At 49.1% G+C, this 16820-nt stretch overlaps 2 protein-coding genes across 2 annotated transcripts in view; both read left to right on the forward strand.

Annotated features, from left to right (window-relative positions):
- The first annotated feature begins 13032 nt into the window (after window positions 1-13032).
- Window positions 13033-16820, forward strand: part of GRIP2 (glutamate receptor interacting protein 2) — a 112119-nt gene continuing 108331 nt past the window's right edge. The window contains exon 1 of the mRNA XM_055260611.2: window positions 13033-13261. Coding sequence (XP_055116586.2) covers window positions 13207-13261 — 55 coding nt within the window. The 5' untranslated portion in view covers window positions 13033-13206. The remainder of the gene's footprint in view (window positions 13262-16820) is intronic.
- The window catches only part of LOC129471676 (inactive rhomboid protein 1-like), a 29645-nt gene continuing 26900 nt past the window's right edge, over window positions 14076-16820 (forward strand). Inside the window, 1 exon segment of the mRNA XM_063630805.1 lies at window positions 14076-14198. Coding sequence (XP_063486875.1) covers window positions 14076-14198 — 123 coding nt within the window.

Below are 16820 nucleotides of genomic sequence, written 5' to 3' on the forward strand. Positions count from 1 at the left end.
AAGCTTTTCCCCCATTTTCTTCCCTGCTTCCCACTAGAATGTAAGCCCCATGGGGGTAAGATTTTGTGCATCTTGTTCACCCTTATGCCCCGTCCTGTCACATAGAAGCTGGTCATTGTGGATGAAGAACTAAAGTACATGTTTCTCATTCCAGCACTCAAGGTGCTTAATATCCTGTTCCTGCAAAGACACCAGGAGGAGTGGGGGAGAGGGGAAAAAACAGCGTGGGTCTGGCCTGTCCAGGGGGATGGAGACCTGGGTACAGGATGGCAGCTCGGGAGTCCATAGAGACACAGTCCCCAGTGCCACCTTCTAGAGTGACTAGGAAGTACAGTCATTTCTGAGCCCCAGTCAAACCCCAGGGACATCCATTCCACACATTTTTCATGAGCATCTTACAGTATGCTGGGAACCAGGCTAGGTCTTTGGGGACCTGAGGAGCTTTAAGGGAGGACATTCTTCTCCTTCATCCAGCAAACACTTAGCAGCTCTTCTGCACCATCCCAGTGACAGGTGTTGGGAACATCCTTGGGCATTTTCCTGCCAGTCCTGTCTCAAGTTGGCCCATCTACCTGACTCTTCCTGCCCATTGCTGGCCCCCCACTCCTTGGAAGCAGGGACTTCATCTAAGACCTCCTGGCACCTGCACCCTGGCACACAGCATGGAGCTGGATAATAGGGCACTCTTGAAGACTGAATTGGACCCAGGATCATTTGTTAATGATCAGGTGACTGACAGTCTGCTCATTAGCATACAGTGTGACCAGGCTGCCCTGGGGAGAAAATCACCTCAGGTCTGAGGAAAGTGCTTGGCACATAGTAGGTGCCAAATCAACTTTTAATGTCCCCATTTTGGAAGCCCCTCCCCCTACCTCTCACAACCCCAGTCATGCCCTCTCCTCTATGGAACCTGCCCTTTCTCTCCTGTTGTAGTGGATACCGTTGGTGCCCCACCCAGATCCCCATGCCAGATACTGCACCCGTCTCCCCACTGCAGGGGGGGTTGGCTGTGAACATCTCACAGCAGCACCTTTCTCCTGCAAGTGGCCCTTAACTGACAGGAGCTTCCCAGGAGGATGTCTGGGAAGTTGCGCTTTTCCCATGGGATGGTGGAAAAACCTCTCTGGTATGGTTCTTGTTCCAGAGCTCCCACGGGGTCGGGTGAGGCTGGACTTTTCCTTTTCTCTTCCTTTACCGGTTTCTCCCAAGAGCTCTCCCTCAATAAACGCTTGAGTACGAGTCTCTGTCTAAGGCTTTGCCTCCAGGGAACCTAATCTAAGACAATGCATTTTAAATATATGTCTTTTATGTGATGTAAGGCACTTCCAGGCTTGGACCCTGAAACCCTCCCAAACCCCATTCTGTCTCCTGTTTCCCCTTCCATCAGCTTCATGTGTGTGATCGTGTTGAAACAATGGGTCACAAGATTGGGGGAGCTGGAGCCCTGAATCTCTGCATGGGGGGGTGACTTTGGACTTTATATGAGTGAGAAATAAACATCTATTGTATTTGTGGGAATCTGTTTGACCCAGCAGCTAACATTACTATGACTCATACAGTTGAGGTTAAGTCATTTTTGACCCTCAAGTCCTGACTGATGCTGCGGAAAGAATGCGAGACCTTACAACTTTGCCATACACACTGTGTGACCTTGTGAAAGTCATCCCACCTGAGACTCAATTTCCCCACCTTTAAAGGAAAAAGGCATAAGTCCTTCCTCTGAGGGTCATTGTGAGCATTAAATGAGATAATACTTAGCCATGGTGCTGAGCCTAGCAAAAAAACAGGGGTTTGATAAATGCTAGCTCCTTTCCCCTAAAAGTTCGTGATGCCGTCTCCTGAGTTTTGAGTCACACTTCCTGGGCCCCAGCCTCTTTGTGACCATGCTGGGTGGAAGGGTCTATGGCTGTGGGAAGTGAAAATAAAATCCTAAGCTCCCAACCAACTGAATGGACCCCCTCTTGGTTAAGGGGACTTCAAAAAAAATGAGTTCCTGACTGCAATGTGATGGGAGGTCAGACCTGCCTCATTCTACTCCCTCCCTGGCTAACCGCTATGAGGCTTTCTTCCCTAAGGGCTGCACAGAAACCAGTCCTTTCAAAAGACTCACCACACCACTGATTGCAGCCAGCTGCCTAAAGCTGCCCTTCACTTTTGCAGTTTCGACACACAACCGGCCAGCATCCTTTCCTGATAAGAGACCAGCGACCACAGAGTGGTTCTGGCCAGAATATGGATGCTGCTCAGGGAGGGTTTTTGTGTCCTCTGCTTCACCTTTTGACATCAGAAGGCTGAAAACCCCACCCTGGGATCGTGCTAATACCACCCTTTTTTGTACCTATGACCCATGAAGGGGCTCAACTGTGCATGTGTGTTTCTTCTTTGTAACTATTCATGGCCCCTCCTATGGCTTATTGAGTATGCATATTCAGCCACCCTATTCAGCATAAATCCCTGTCTTATTCTTCTGATCTCAAAGTGCCTGTTTCCGGCTTCTGGCCAGAAGCTATGCTTCCCAGCCTGTCAGAATGGCCACCTGCAGGCTGCAACCCTTTATGAGAAATAAAGCTCTCCTTTCCAAATTTTTGAAGTTTTTCCTTCTTCAATTGATAGCTACCACAGGTTTTCAGCCAGTTTTTTCACTTGAACATGAACACATCACACAATGTCACCCACATGTGCCTCCTCTTCAGCTGTCTCCACGGTCACTGCTCCAGTACAGGCCTCCATGTCATCACAGGGACCATCACATCAGCCCCCACACTGGTCTTGCTGCCACTAGCCTTGCTCCTTCCCATCCATCCTCCCAAAGGCCATAGGGTGAGGTCTCTAAAGCCCAGATCAGTCTATATTATGCTAATATTAAACAATTTTCTTTTTGCTTACAAATTTCAGTTTACTCATCTGTAAAATGGGAGGGTTGAGTAGATGAACTCCACTGCTTCTTCTATTTTCATGATTTGGAGATGTGGTCCCTACTCCTTTGGCTGGCAGATAAGGTATACTCCTTATCAGTCTCAATAGGTCTTCATTACTCTCTCTCCCATGATCTGTGTGTGCAAATATGCTGCTCTATTCAAACTGTTCTCCTTCTGGTTCCCCAGGGCCCCTTCCTGTCCCTGCCCTCTGGCCCGTGTTTCACATGTCCTCCTAGCAGGCTGACTGTACCTCCTGTGAAAATCTTGCCCATCACTAAAGGCTCAGCTTAAATACCACCTTCAACATGAAGCCTTACTTGAATTTCAACAGGATGCTACCAGATTTTTCTCTCTCCTTAAGTCTTTACTAAATCATACAGTGGAAGGGGCCGTGCCTTAATTATCGGTGTATCTTGCATGGAACACAGTCCCTTGTGCTTAATAAGTGCTCTAAAAATGTTTATCGAATTGATTCTATTGTATATTCGCCATCTTACTATTTGTTTTCTATCTGTCCCACCTGTTTTGTTTCCTCTTTTTTCTTTCCTTATCTTGGATTAATCAAGAAGCAATTTTTATTACAGTTGATTTTTCATATCCGTGGGTTCTGCATTGTGGATTCACCCAACTGTGGATCAAAAGTATTTTTAAAAATTGCCTCTACACTGAACATGCACAGACTTTTTTTCTTGTCATTATTCCCTAAACAATACAGTATAATAACTATTTGCATAGCAGTCACATTCTGTTAGGTATTATATGTAATCTGAAAGTGATTTAACATATATGGGAGGATGCGCACAGGTTATATGCAAATACTGTGGCTATCTCATATCAGGGACTTGAGCATCTGCAGATTTTGGTTATCTTTGGGGAGATCTTGGCACTAATCCCGCCCCCCTCCGCCAGATTCCTGGGTGGCTGTATTTCATTTCCCCCCATGTTGGTTTGTTAGTTATACATTATTAGACAATTTACTTAGTGGTTAACCCTCAATATTATAACATGCATCTTTGACTCATTAAAGTCCAATGCAAATTTGTACTTTTGTCACATTAGAGACAATGCTAAGATCTCAGACTATTTTAACTCCATTTACACTTCTCCCATTGTTCTCATGCATTTTAATTCTACTATATTTTAAACCACAGAAGACATTATTATAGCTGTTTTTATACAGTCAAGTTTATTTCAATTTATTCCAAATTTACCCTTCATTCCTTTCTGCATGTTCATATTTCCATCTGGGACTATTTTACCTTCCACTTGGAGAACTCCCTATAGTATTTCTTTCAGTGTGAGTCAATTGGTAAAAATTCTTTTAATTGTCTGTGTCTTTATTTTGTCTTCATTTATAAAGAATATTTTCTCTGAGTACAGAATTTGAGGTTGGTAGTTGTTTCCTTTCAGTATTTGAGGTTGTTCTACTGTCTTCTACTTCTAGCGTTTCTATTAAGAAGTTAGCTGTCAATGTTATTATTGATCCTTCAAAGATGATGTGTCTTTTTTCCTCTGATTGCTCTATTTTTTTGCCTTTGAATTTTAGCACCTTTACTTGTATATGCTTAGGTGTGGTTTGTCTTGTATTTATCCTGCTTAGGGTTTGTAGTGCTTATTGGAACTGTGATTTGATATCTTTTTATCAACTTTGGAAAATTATTGATTATTTGTTCAGAAATATTGATAGTGCATTTTATTTGTTTCCCCATTGGGCCTCCAGTTATGTGTACGTTAGACCTTTTCACTGTGTATCATGTATCTCTTTCCTTTATTTTCTGTTATTTTTGCTTTTATTTTATTTTTTTAAGAGACAGGATCTTGCTCTGTTACCCAGGCTGCAGTAGCGTGATCATAGATCACTGCAGCCTTGAATTCATGGGCTCAAGCCATCCTCTTGCCTCAGGCTCCCAAAGTGGTAAGATTACCAGGTGTGAGCCACTGTGCCCAGCTTTATTTTTGCTTTTGATTCTGGAGATATTTTTCTGCATACATATCCATCTTTCAATCCACTAGTCCTCTTTAGGTGTGTCCAATTGTCTGTAGACCCATCTAGTGAGTTATTTCCTGAATGACGCCAAGAAGTTTCCTGGACTAAGCCCCAATTTGAGGTTCACCTGCCCTGCCACAGCCACACAAAAAACTGTACATGAATGTTTATAGCAGCTGAGATGGGGAGTTTTCTGGGTTTTAATTCAATTGTTCAGTGATATCCTTGAGGACCCAGTTCTTTCTTTCTCTCTGCTTCCTAATCACCAAAAACTGGAAATAACCGAAACTGTCATTCAGTTGGTGAATGGACAAACAAACTGTGGTACATCCACATAATGGAATATAACTTAGCAATTAAAAGGTATATTAGTCCGTTTTCTGTTGCTTATAACCAAATACCTGAAACTAGGTAATTTATAAAGAAAAGAAATTTATTTCTTCCAGTTCTGGAGGCTGTGAAGTCCAAGGTTGAGGGGCTGCATCTGGTGAGGGCCTTCTTGCTGGTAGGGACTCTTTGCAGAGTTCCAAGGTGCTGCAAGGCATCACATGGCAAGGGGGCCGAATGTGCTGGCTCAAGTCTCTCTTCCTCTTCCTATAAAGCTCCTAGTCACACCCCTATGATAACCCACTAAGCCATTAACACATTAATCCATGGATGGATTAATCCACTCACGAGGACAGAGCCCTCATGACCCAATCACCTCTTAAGGACCCCATCTCTCAATACTGTCACATTGAGGATTAATTTCAACATGAGTTTTGGAAGGGACAAATATTCAAACCACAGCAGAAGGAATAAACTACTTTCATCTACAACAACAAGAATGAATCACAAATGTATTATGCTAAGTAAAATAAGCCAGACTCAAAAGGCTTCCATACTGTATGATTCCATTCTGGGAAAGATATGACTATGGAACCAGTAAACAGATTAGTAGTTGCCAGGAGCTGGGGGTGAGAGGAGATGTTGACTACAAAGGGGCTTGGCAGAATTTTAGGAGCAGTCAAACAGTTCTATATCTAGATGGTGTGGTGACTACACCAATGTATACATTTGTCAGAACTCACAGAACTGTGCACTAAAGAGGGTGAATTTTACTTTATGTAAATTATACCTTAATTAAAAAAATTACTAAGCTGAAAACTTAGATTTTAAAATGCCAGACTCTTTCTAGATAAAGTCTATAAAAATCCATGTAAGACAATAGAGGTAAAACAAAGGAAGAAACAAAACAAGCTTGGTTATGTGATGTAAGTCATAAAAATAATTTTTAAAAGTGGACATTTAGGCAACACTTACTGTGTGTCAGGCTTTGTGCCAAGCAGTTTGCTCACATTGGCTCATTTCATCTTCATGGCAGTCCCAGAGCTAGGGAGGTAGGTTCCTATCTTATACATGAGACCACCAAGGCATAAGAAAGTCAGGAAACTCACTCAAAGCCGGACAACTAGAAAGTATCAGAGCCAAGCCTGGCAGCCACTCTCTCTGGCTCCTCGTGGATCACCTGAGGTCAGGAGTTCGAGACCGGCCTGGCCAATATGGTGAAACCCTGTCTCTACTAAAAATGCAAAAAATTAGCCAGGCATGGTGTTGCATGCCTATAATCCCAGCTACTTGGGAGGCTGAGGGAGGAGAATCGCTTGAACCCGGGAGGCGGAGGTTGCAGTGAGCTGAGATCACACCACTGCACTCCAGCCTGGGTGACAAGAGTGAAACTCTGTCTAAGAAAAAAAAAAAGAGAGAGAGAGAGATACACATCTTTCTTAACCACAGAGCCTCCAACAAGTCACTTTCCCACGTTCAGCCTCAGTTTTGTCATCTGTGAAATGGAGCTATTAGCATCCTTTCTTCTTTTATGGTTTGCGAAGAAAAGACCATGATTGGCTTTAAAACGAACAAACAAACAAACGTCACAAATGTGAGAGAGTAAACAGATGATTTTAGACATTTCTGGTCTCCTCTCAATATGAAATCTGTTTATTTAAAGACATTTCTCTGGAGATGTTTAGCGCACCCCCATGGGCACTGAGATGGGTTAAGGTCAGGAAAGCAAGGCAGTTTCTGATGCCCCCATCTAGAGGGGCAAAAAACAGCCCCACAAATGTCCCAGGATGGAGAAAAGGAGATATTCCAGGACTCCTCCGCATAAAGTCTTCTGTGAGTGAAAAGGAATCGTGGTTGGGTGAGGCCCTGCAGCCTGAGGAAGGGTGAGGTCTCTGAGAGCAGGTCCACTGCATGGACTGCCAATAAGAGGGCGAGGCAGGGATCGGGCCTTGGCTTTGCTGAGGAAAATGTGCAGGTTTGCTGTCAGAGCTAAACTGCAGGGGCTGACAACAGAGAAGCTAATTCTGGCCCCCGCATCCTCCTCCTCACCCTCCCCAATCTGTGCTGGGCCTCTTCCCTGAATAACTGTGGCTGAACTGGTATTTAGAGAATAGTAATTTCCATCCGACTCAAAAGCTGGGCTGCCTGGGGCTCCTCCTGAGCCCTTGTTCTGGCCCAGACACTAGAGGCTGCTGTTTCCAAAAGGGAGTCAGGCTATGCTTTTCCCATGATTGCCTGGTGGTGATGTGAGAGAAGAGGAGGCAGCTTCCAGCTTCAGGAGCTGGAGGGGAGGTGAAGGGCAGCCTCTATTTCCTTTCACTTCTCAGCCCTGACTGGACCACACAGAGAGCATCAGACTCAAGGGAAGCCAGACAGGAGAGGGCACCTGGGCCCCCATTCTTGCTCTGCCCCACCTCACTGAGTGGCCTTGGATGAACCATGTTGTAGCCCCTGTCTCTTCTGCATTTGGCAACAGCTGCAGAATCATCTTAGAATGAGGTTCCTTCCAGCTGTAGGTGCCTGGGATGCCTTTCATGGAACGTCCCAGGCCCCTTACCTGCTTGTATCTCAGCCACACTGCAAGGTTAGGGGTTATAAGCACCACTTTAAAGATGGATAAACTGAGGCTTGGAGAGGTGCAATGACTTGCCTGAGGTCAAGTAGCAAATAAAGTGTTCCCTTAGGATGTGAGCTCTGTGACAGCAAGGATTTTCATCCAAATCAATGATGTACTCAACACAAAGTACAGTGCCTCCCATGTAGCAGATGTTCAACAAATACCCAGCGAGCGAATGAATGGAACAGTGGAGTTGGGAGCTGGGATTTGGATCTGCAGCTGGGTGACTCCTAAGCTTTTGTTCTTTCTAATGCTCAACATGGTCTCCAGGTAGACCTACTGAAAAGATGTGGATTATCTTTTTTGGAAGAGGAAGGACATATAAAAATATACAATATGGGTTGCCTGATAGCAATCATCAGGGAAGGAGCAAAGTGAAAGCTCAGGGTAATGGGGAAGCCAGTCCCAGACTTAGAGCTTGAAAAGAGAAGCGAGGTGTGAGGCCTTATACAGGAGCTTAAACCAGAATGTAAAGGCTTTTCTGGAGCTCTGCTGGGTCCTGCAGTAATTGCAGAGTGATTGTCAGTGCATAATTGCATGCAAATGTCCCCCAGAGAGCCCGCTGGCACCAGGGCGATTACTCTTGCACAGGGACCTCAGAACTTTTGTGATCTCTCACTCCTATTGATAAAACTATTTGGGAACATATGCCCTCAAAATGTGTATGTACTTGTAAACTGAACATATGTACCATTGTCAATCCATATATTAAATACCAGTAAAGCTCCTTTCTTTATAATTTTAGATAATAAAAAGAAAGATAAGTAGTAATAGTTCCTTCCTGCATCCCAGTGCTTTGGCTCAGCATCTCCTCCCTCACCAGACCAAGTTGTGCCCAGCCCCCCTCCAAAGGCCGGCAGGTTCCTGGGAAGTGCACCAGCCCTCTCCCTCCTCTCCCCAGGAAGCTCTGGCTGGGGGCCTGGAGGCCAGACTGGGGCTGAGCTCCTGCCACCTCTTGGTGAATAACCTTGGCTGAGCTTGGTTCCTGCCTGTGACAGGTCTTACAGTCCTCACCCAGCCTCCTGCATAAGGTCATGCTGAGATTCACTCCAAGGCCGTGGGGTGCAGTGGGGAACACACCCTGGGCACCACCAAAACAACAGCAATGAAGGAGGCCTTCGGATCAGCTGGCACTGCTTTCCCTGCAGCTGTAGTTCCTCAGGTGCCTCTCCCATTTCCATGATATTAATACAACTAATAATAGTGGCAAACACTTACATAGCACCTCCTGTGAATCAGGACCAAGAGCTTTACATGTATTGACTCATTTAATCTGCACAACAACCTTATTAGGGAGGTATTTTTAGTATCACCATCCCTATTTCACAGATAAGAAAACTGAGGAATAGTTCAGGAACTCACCAGAGGCCACACAGTTTGGAGAGGATTTGAGACCAGATAGCCAGTTTCCTGTGATTTCTCCTCCTATTTCTTTTTTTTCTTTTTTAAGTTCCAGGGTACATGTGCAGGATGTACAGGTTTGTTACACAGGGAAATGTGTGCTATGGTGTTTGGCTGCACCTATCAACCCATCACCTAGGTATTAAGCCCAGCATGCATTAGCTCTTTTTCCTGATGCTCTCCCCCCAGCTCCTCCCCTATTTCTATTCCTCTGATTACATCTTCCTGTTATGGCCCCATCACCGCTACCTTTTCTCTTTGTCCACTGCTCTTGCTGCCATTCTAGTTACTATTCTTATTATGTGATCCCCTCAAACACTGGGCTTCTGTTCGCACCTTCTCCCTTTACTCTCCCTACCTGATGGCTTCGTCTCCTCCTTTATTCCTCCCCTTCCTACTGCAGTTCTTCCTATTCACGTCACCATTCTTTTTCTTATCACTATTCTGAATAGTACCTTTCCCAGTATCGCTCCTTTTCCTACTACTACTTCTTCTATCCCTCCTCCTGGTAACTAATTTCCTCTCTGACTCCTCCTCCTCTCTTACTACTTCCTCTATTCATAGGACATCCTCTGTTACTCTTCCTCCTCTTCCTTCCTCTAATGCTTTCTTTCCTTTCATGGGTTTCTAGAATAGCTGCAAATTCTTTGTCACTCCTCCCATGAGAGGTGGGGTTCCCCCCTCCGCTGGAATCTAGGTGGCTTATGACTGCTTTGATGGATACCGGATGGTGGGAAGTGCTGGGACACGATTTCTAGGCTAGGTCATCCAAGGGGATGCAGCTTTCACCTTGTAGAGCTGGAACACTCGCCCTTAGAGCTCAGCCCCATGTTAGAAGTTTAACTGCCCCGAGGCCACCATGCTGTGAGAAAGCCCAGGCCACATGGAGACACTGTGGTAGGCACTGGGGCAACTGTTCCAGCTGAGTCCAGCCTTTGAGTCATTCCAGCTCAGATGCTAGGCACCAGTGAGTGAAGACCCTCCAGATGATTCCAGCCCCCAGCTATTGGGTCAGCCCCAACTCCACCCCACTCCACCCTTTGAGTCTTCCTAGCTGACGCCCTAGCCCATGTGGAGCTGAGACATATTCTTTCTGCCTTCTGTGCCCAAATTCTTACCCCTAGAGCTCACGACCGTAATAAAGTGATTGTTCTATGGCACTTATGTTTAGAGGGGCCTGTTATGCAGTGTTAACAGGACCCCCACCTCTTCTCATGGGGAGTTCCTGGGCCAGCACCCTGCCCTCCTAACTGGTCTCCTTTGCTGGGGCCTCCTTTCCTGGCACTGGTATCTTCGCTTCTCCCATCAGCAGTTCCAGCTCCGTCATCCTCAGAGCAGTGGGCATCCTAGCTGTGGAGGCCATCAATCTAAGCGCAGACAGGAGTGATTCACAATGCTGCTGCCGGGGGAGGCTCACTTCCTTGTCAGAGCTCACAGCCATTAAGACAAGCTCTGGAGTCAGCACTCCTCAGACTCAGGCCTGCTTGCTGATCTGCCCCTCCCTTACTCAACCTCCGGGCCCTGCACCCTACTTACTAAAGCGCTTAATAATTCAGGATGAATACAGGGCTGCAGTGTGACCCATCGAGGGTCTTAGGAACATAAATAAGAGACAAGCGTATCGATGGACTTTGTGAGCAGCACTGTCTGGGGATGCTGTGGAGCTAGGCAGATTTGGGTTCAAATGCCCATTCTGCTACTCCTGTTGGTGTGACCTTGGGCAAGACATTTAAACTGTCTGAGGCCAAGTGTCTTTATTTGTGAAATGGGGCTAATTATATCAACCTTGCAGGATTATTGGGGACCTAAGATCATTCCCTTCCTTACAAAAGTGGAACTTCTGCATGCCAAAGTTCGGATGGCTTCACTGACGGTATGAAGATGCCCGGGATTCCACCACTGAACTCTCTTTTGGAACACAAGCAGCTGGGCCAGCTCTACTCGGCCCTGTTAAGGCATTATGATGATCTCTAGTTTGCAGATGGGGAGGTCTGAGGTTCAAAGAGACAAGGTGATTTGCCCAGAGACAGACAATTTAAACGTGGCAAACCCAGGGTTCAAGCAGAGGCTGCTTGCTTTCCTCCCAACCCTCACAGGGGTTACCATGTGCTCTGCACTGACCACCAGGGTCATATTTCACTGTGCTGTTGACCAGCAAGACCCTCTTTCTCTCTGAGCCAGAGCAGGGAGAGACAGCATCCTGGCCTATAGGCTGACTTGACTGGGTGGGAGGAGGCAGCCTTTACTAAGGTATAAACACTTTAAATATTGTAAAAATTTGTCTGTTTTAATTTCAACTTATGGCCGGGCGCAGTGGCTCACGCTTGTAATCCCAGCACTTTGGGAGGCCGAGGCGGGTGGATCATGAGGTCAGGAGATCGAGACCACGGTGAAACCCCGTCTCTACTAAAAATACAAAAAATTAGCCGGGCGTGGTGGCGGGCGCCTGTAGTCCCAGCTGCTCGGAGAGGCTGAGGCAGGAGAATGGCGTGAACCCGGGAGGCGGAGCTTGCAGTGAGCCGAGATTGCGCCACTGCACTCCAGCCTGGGTGAAAAAGCGAGACTCTGTCTCAAAAAAAAAAAAAAAATTCAACTTATTTTTTGTGTAGATAATGCATTTCTAGAGTTCAAAATTTCAAGAGGCACAAAGGCGGATTCAATGAAAAGTGGGCCTCTCCTACCTGCCCCTGGCCTCGTGAGTCCTCTTTTAGAGAGGGCTAGTGTTTCAACTAGAGATAGTTCCCCACAGATCTGAGCAAATATGAATGCAGCTTTCCCTCCTTTCTGCACGTTATAAATACTGTTCTTCACTTTGCCTTTCTCACTTAATAATGCACCTCAGAAATGGCTCCCCATTGGGACACAAAGAAGGCCTTCCTCCTTTTCAGGGCTGTGTAGTACTCCATTGGCTGGATTTGTGTGTGTGTGTGTGTGCATGCACACACCTGTTCTCTACTCATTCCCATGGAGAAAGCAAATCTGACTTCTGAAGATAAGCGTTTCTGCTCCATCCCCAGGTGGTTCATCACCATAGGCTCTGAGATCAAATGAGCTCAGCTGCCTCAGCCTGGGGGCGGGAATCATTATTATCTCCACCACTCCAGCCTTTGCTGTGTCCAAACACAAGCTGTGCCCCCTCTGGGCCTCTTAGGCCTCATCAACAAGATGCAACCCTGAGGCCTCCTTCCCAGGAAAGAGCTGAGGGCTCCTCTGGAGGGTCCTAGATCGCTGTTGCCTCTTACAAGCCTGAGGCCAAGGGGCACTCACTCAATTCATTGATTTTTTTCAGTAACTTATTTACATTTTCCTTCACCCATTTCCTCACTTATTAATTTACTCACTGATAAAGTCACTAATTCATTCATTCATTCACTCACCCATTCACTTATTGACACATTTATTCAGGCCTTGATCCATTCACTCGTACATTCCTCCATGCATTCATTTGCTCATTCACTCACTTACGCACTCATCCATATACCTGTGTATTCACTCACTCATGCACTGATTCATTCATTCACTCACTTATTCACATATTCATTCATTCACTAATTCGTGGTGATTAGAGTCATTTGGGTATGAGTTGGAGAGCCCTGGGATGGGGGAGACTGAGGACGGTATGTGAGGCCGCTGGATGTCAGCGAGGATGCGAGACCGCTGGGGCGCCTTCGGGCTCCCCTCCAGCCGTCCTCCCAGAGCCCGCCCCCGCCGCCACCCCGCCCCCCGCGCCCGGGAAAGCGCGCGCTCGAAGAGCGTCGCTGCTCAGCCGCGGGCTGGGGAGCCGGAGCGGAGCGCCTGGCGGCTGCCCCGGCACCCCCACCCTCGGCGGCCGCCCATGCCCGCGGCGCCCTGGGCCCGCGGCCCTCCCCAGCGCTGCGCTGCGCCGCCCTGCCCGGCGGGGGCGGGGCCGGGGCCGGGCTGGCGAGGCCGGGCCGGGCCGCAGGGCGGCCGCGGGGATGCGGGGCTGGCGGAGGAACCTCGCGCTCTGCCTGCAGCGGCTGCCGGACGAAGGTAGGTCGCGGCCGCTGCCCAGCCGGTGAGCGCGGGCGCGGCGCGGGGTGCGGAGGGCGGACCCATAGCTGAGCTGGCCCGGGGCGCCGGGGAGGGTCCCCGCGTGAGGCGAAGACAGGCGCCGGCACCCGAGGGGGGCGCCCCAAAGTGGGGAGCCTGGAGGATCACCGCAGGACGCGAGCTGTGGAGCGGAGCCTGGTCCCGGAAATCCAGCAGTGTGGGCGCGCGAGTGTGGGACCCGGGGCAGGGCGCCTGCCGGGGGCTGGAGCGAAGGGTCTGAGCCCTCGAGGGGCCACCCACCGGCCCGGCCGGCGGGTCGGGTTCCTGGAGCGAGCCCTGGCTCGGCGACGCGGCCACGTGCCTCACCTGCTCCCTCCAGCCAGCCCGCCGGGTGTCGGGATGTGGCCGCGTTCACGGTGGGGGTCCTTTGGCCCCCGAGGCTGCGGTCCGTCGCACCCAACTTTCCTTTGAACGCCCGGCGCCACCCCTACGCCGACCCCGGAGTCCGCGGTTACTCCAAGTTGCGAGGAGGCCAGGGAGGGGGCTGACCCGCCGCACTGCCCCCTGCCCGGGCCTGCCCCTGCCGCAGCGCTGCGGCTCAACCCCAGAGCGGGGCCGCCCGGGCTGCTCCCCGCTTACCTGTTGTCTGACCGCGAGGGGGCGGGAGGAGGAAGGAGGACCCGCGCCTGGGTCCTGCCACTGCTGAGGAAAAGTTTGGATTTGGTGCTAATGAAGAATTTCCAGAACTGAGAGTCGGGGGCAGGGTGAGGTCACAGTGGTGGCTGCCCACCCCCTGCTCACTTTGGGGGGCATAATGGCTGACTTAGAGGCCCCGCAGACTGTGCACATCGCCCCTGCCTTTGACCTTCACAATCACTCCTTAGGAGGGCGCTATTTTTCTTTCACTTTACAGATAAGGACACTGAGCCTCAAAGAGGTAAAGCCCCTTGCCCAAGGTCACACAACCAGCAGGTGGTAGAGCTGCCCGGGAACCTAAATCTATGTGACCCGCAAGCTTTTGGGAGTTTCCAGGCCTCCCACCTTCTTCCAGTCTGCCCACCAGGTTGGGCCTCTCTCAGTCTAGTGGGAAAGTTTCCATTGCCAACCCAGGCCCAGAGCTCCTGTGTGGGTCTTGGGGGAGGGTGGAGGAAGACGGAGAGAGCTGGTCCCTGCCCCTCCTGTCCTGTCCCAGGGCCAAATAGGGTCTGTCATCTCGGCCCCACTGAGGTCCTGGGTTGTGAGGGGTTGCAGGCAGAGCCGTGGAGGGTCTTGCTTAGACAGCCATTAAGCCTTAGCAGGTGCCTCAGACCCTGGTGGGCCTATAGGTGTGCCCAGTGAGGGAGCAGACCCTCCACTCCTCGTCTGACCTGAGTTGGTGCGGATGGAGCAGCATTAGGCTAGAGAGGGGGCCTAGGTTTCCTTCCCTGAGATTGAGGGAGGAGGCAGGGGAGAAGGGCTGCCAATAAGGAGGGGGGCGGTGTCTTGGAGGAGTGCCCCTACTCAACGGAGCCGCCCCCAAGGAGCAGGGCTAAGTAAGAAGGAAATCTTGCAGAGCCAGGTGCCCACCACTAACTTTCGTCTGAGCATGCCCTGTGATCTTGGACAAGCCTCTCTCAGGCTCACTTTCTGCCTCTTTAAAGGGGTGGGGGGCAACCTGTCCTGTTGGGGCCCTAGGAAGGATGAAATGAGGCGCCCTGGCAAAGCACACAGTCCAGAACAGGCTTGGAAGTGGGGGCTGTAATGTCCTGAGAGGGATTATGTAGCTCTCTTGCTCCTGACACCCCCTGCCTCGTGTGTGTGCGTGTGTGTGTGTGTGTGTGTGAGAGAGAGAGAGAGAGAGAGATGGGTGAGGCAGGTGGATGATGTGTGCAGAGTGCGTGGAGACGTGGGTGGCGTGTTTGAGATGCATGTGGGTGTGTACAAGGCATGTGTGTGACATGTATGAGGCATGAGAGTCTTGTGACATCAACAATGGCTTTGCCCACACTGAACACATCTCTTGAGAGAAGGCCAATGCCTTCCTCAATGCCAGGAGGTGCCCCACATTTGGATTTTCCTTGGAAAATCTGAGTTGGGATTGATCCTTGAGCTTCGCACTAAATCAGAGGGTGGCTGGTGTATCCACCCGCGCTGGCAGGAAATTACTATTTTAAAAAGGCAAAATCTCTGGCTTTCTCTGGGCCACAGGAAAATTAGTCCCCGTGGGCTGGGTCTCAAATGAGAGGTTTGGAGATGTGAGTCCTGCTTGACAAGAGGTTGTGGGGAGAGGTCAGCCAGGCCCAGGAGTGACAGGGATAGATGCAGGGACAGGGCCATCCACCTGGTATCTCTCAGAGAGGGGCCCCAGCCAGCGGGAGGGATGTTTTGAACAAGACCAGCTCATCTGCCTACCAGGTTGTATAATTTAAGGCCTCAACAAAGAGGAGTGGGCTTGAAGACCAGACTCATGTCCTTCTTAAGTCCCTCTGGTTACTAACTATGTGACCTTGGGGAAACTACTTAATTTTTCTGAGCTTCAGTTGCTTTCATCTGTAAAGTTGGAGGGGCAGCCTCGCGGGGTGGTCAGAAAGAGTCAATGCTAATATATCCTAGCACAGGACCCAGCACATAATAGGTGCTTAAGAAATGCCAATTCTGTTCTCCCTTTCTTGATTATTATATCTGATTTAACTTCAGATTTGGAGAAATGATCTGATGCATTGTTGGGCTCGTTGGTCAGAGGAGAACTCAGGGCTCAGGGTGGATTTCTGGGTCATGAGTGGCCAGCTCGAGATGTTCCACTGCTAGGGTTTGGGGGGATCCGGTAGGTTTGTGTCTAACATGTGGCTACTTGAATTCATGGCCTACTCTTGCCCAGTGAGATTGGACAAGACACACCACAGACTTACATAGCACATGTGTCAGAATCACTCACACGGGGTTTAGAATCTTAAACAGCAGTCATCTTCCTTGAAGAGAGACACATGTAGCTGCTGGGATTGGGATACGCTGTGATTCTTGCTTTATGATGTTTTTGAGTTGTGTGTGTATGTGTGTCTGCGTGTGTGTGACTGTGTTTGTGTGTGACTCCACACTTCCCAAGCACTGGGCACCTTGAACTTTTGTTATCTGAGGGATTGGGGGTAACTTGAAGCTAAGGACTGGCTTTTATTTTTCTGATTGTGCAGAGACCAGCTGGAGCTGACACACACACACACACACACACACACAGAGAGAGAGAGAGAGAGAGAGACTTGTGCTTCAATGAACCTCCCCTTTGACATTTTCTTTCTTTTATTGCAGCAAATGCTTCCAGAGGACCCCTTTCCAACTCCCCCTCCCCAGGCTCTGGCTGGTCTCTGTGCACAATCAGAAAAATAAAAGCCAATCCTTAGCCTCAAGTTGCCCCCAATCCCTCAGATAACAAAAGTTCAAGGTGCCCAGTGCTTGGGGAGTGTGGAGTTGAGGGCGGTAGCAAATTCCTATCAGGGAGACTGCTCAGAGGAGGAAGGCGCTGCGACCCAGTTGAGAAGGTCAGATTTCCACCGGCACATTCTTCCTGTGGTGTGGCCTGATTAAT

The sequence above is a fragment of the Symphalangus syndactylus genome, chromosome 21 (genome assembly GCF_028878055.3).
Source record: "Symphalangus syndactylus isolate Jambi chromosome 21, NHGRI_mSymSyn1-v2.1_pri, whole genome shotgun sequence".
NCBI classification, from domain to species: Eukaryota; Metazoa; Chordata; class Mammalia; order Primates; family Hylobatidae; genus Symphalangus; species Symphalangus syndactylus.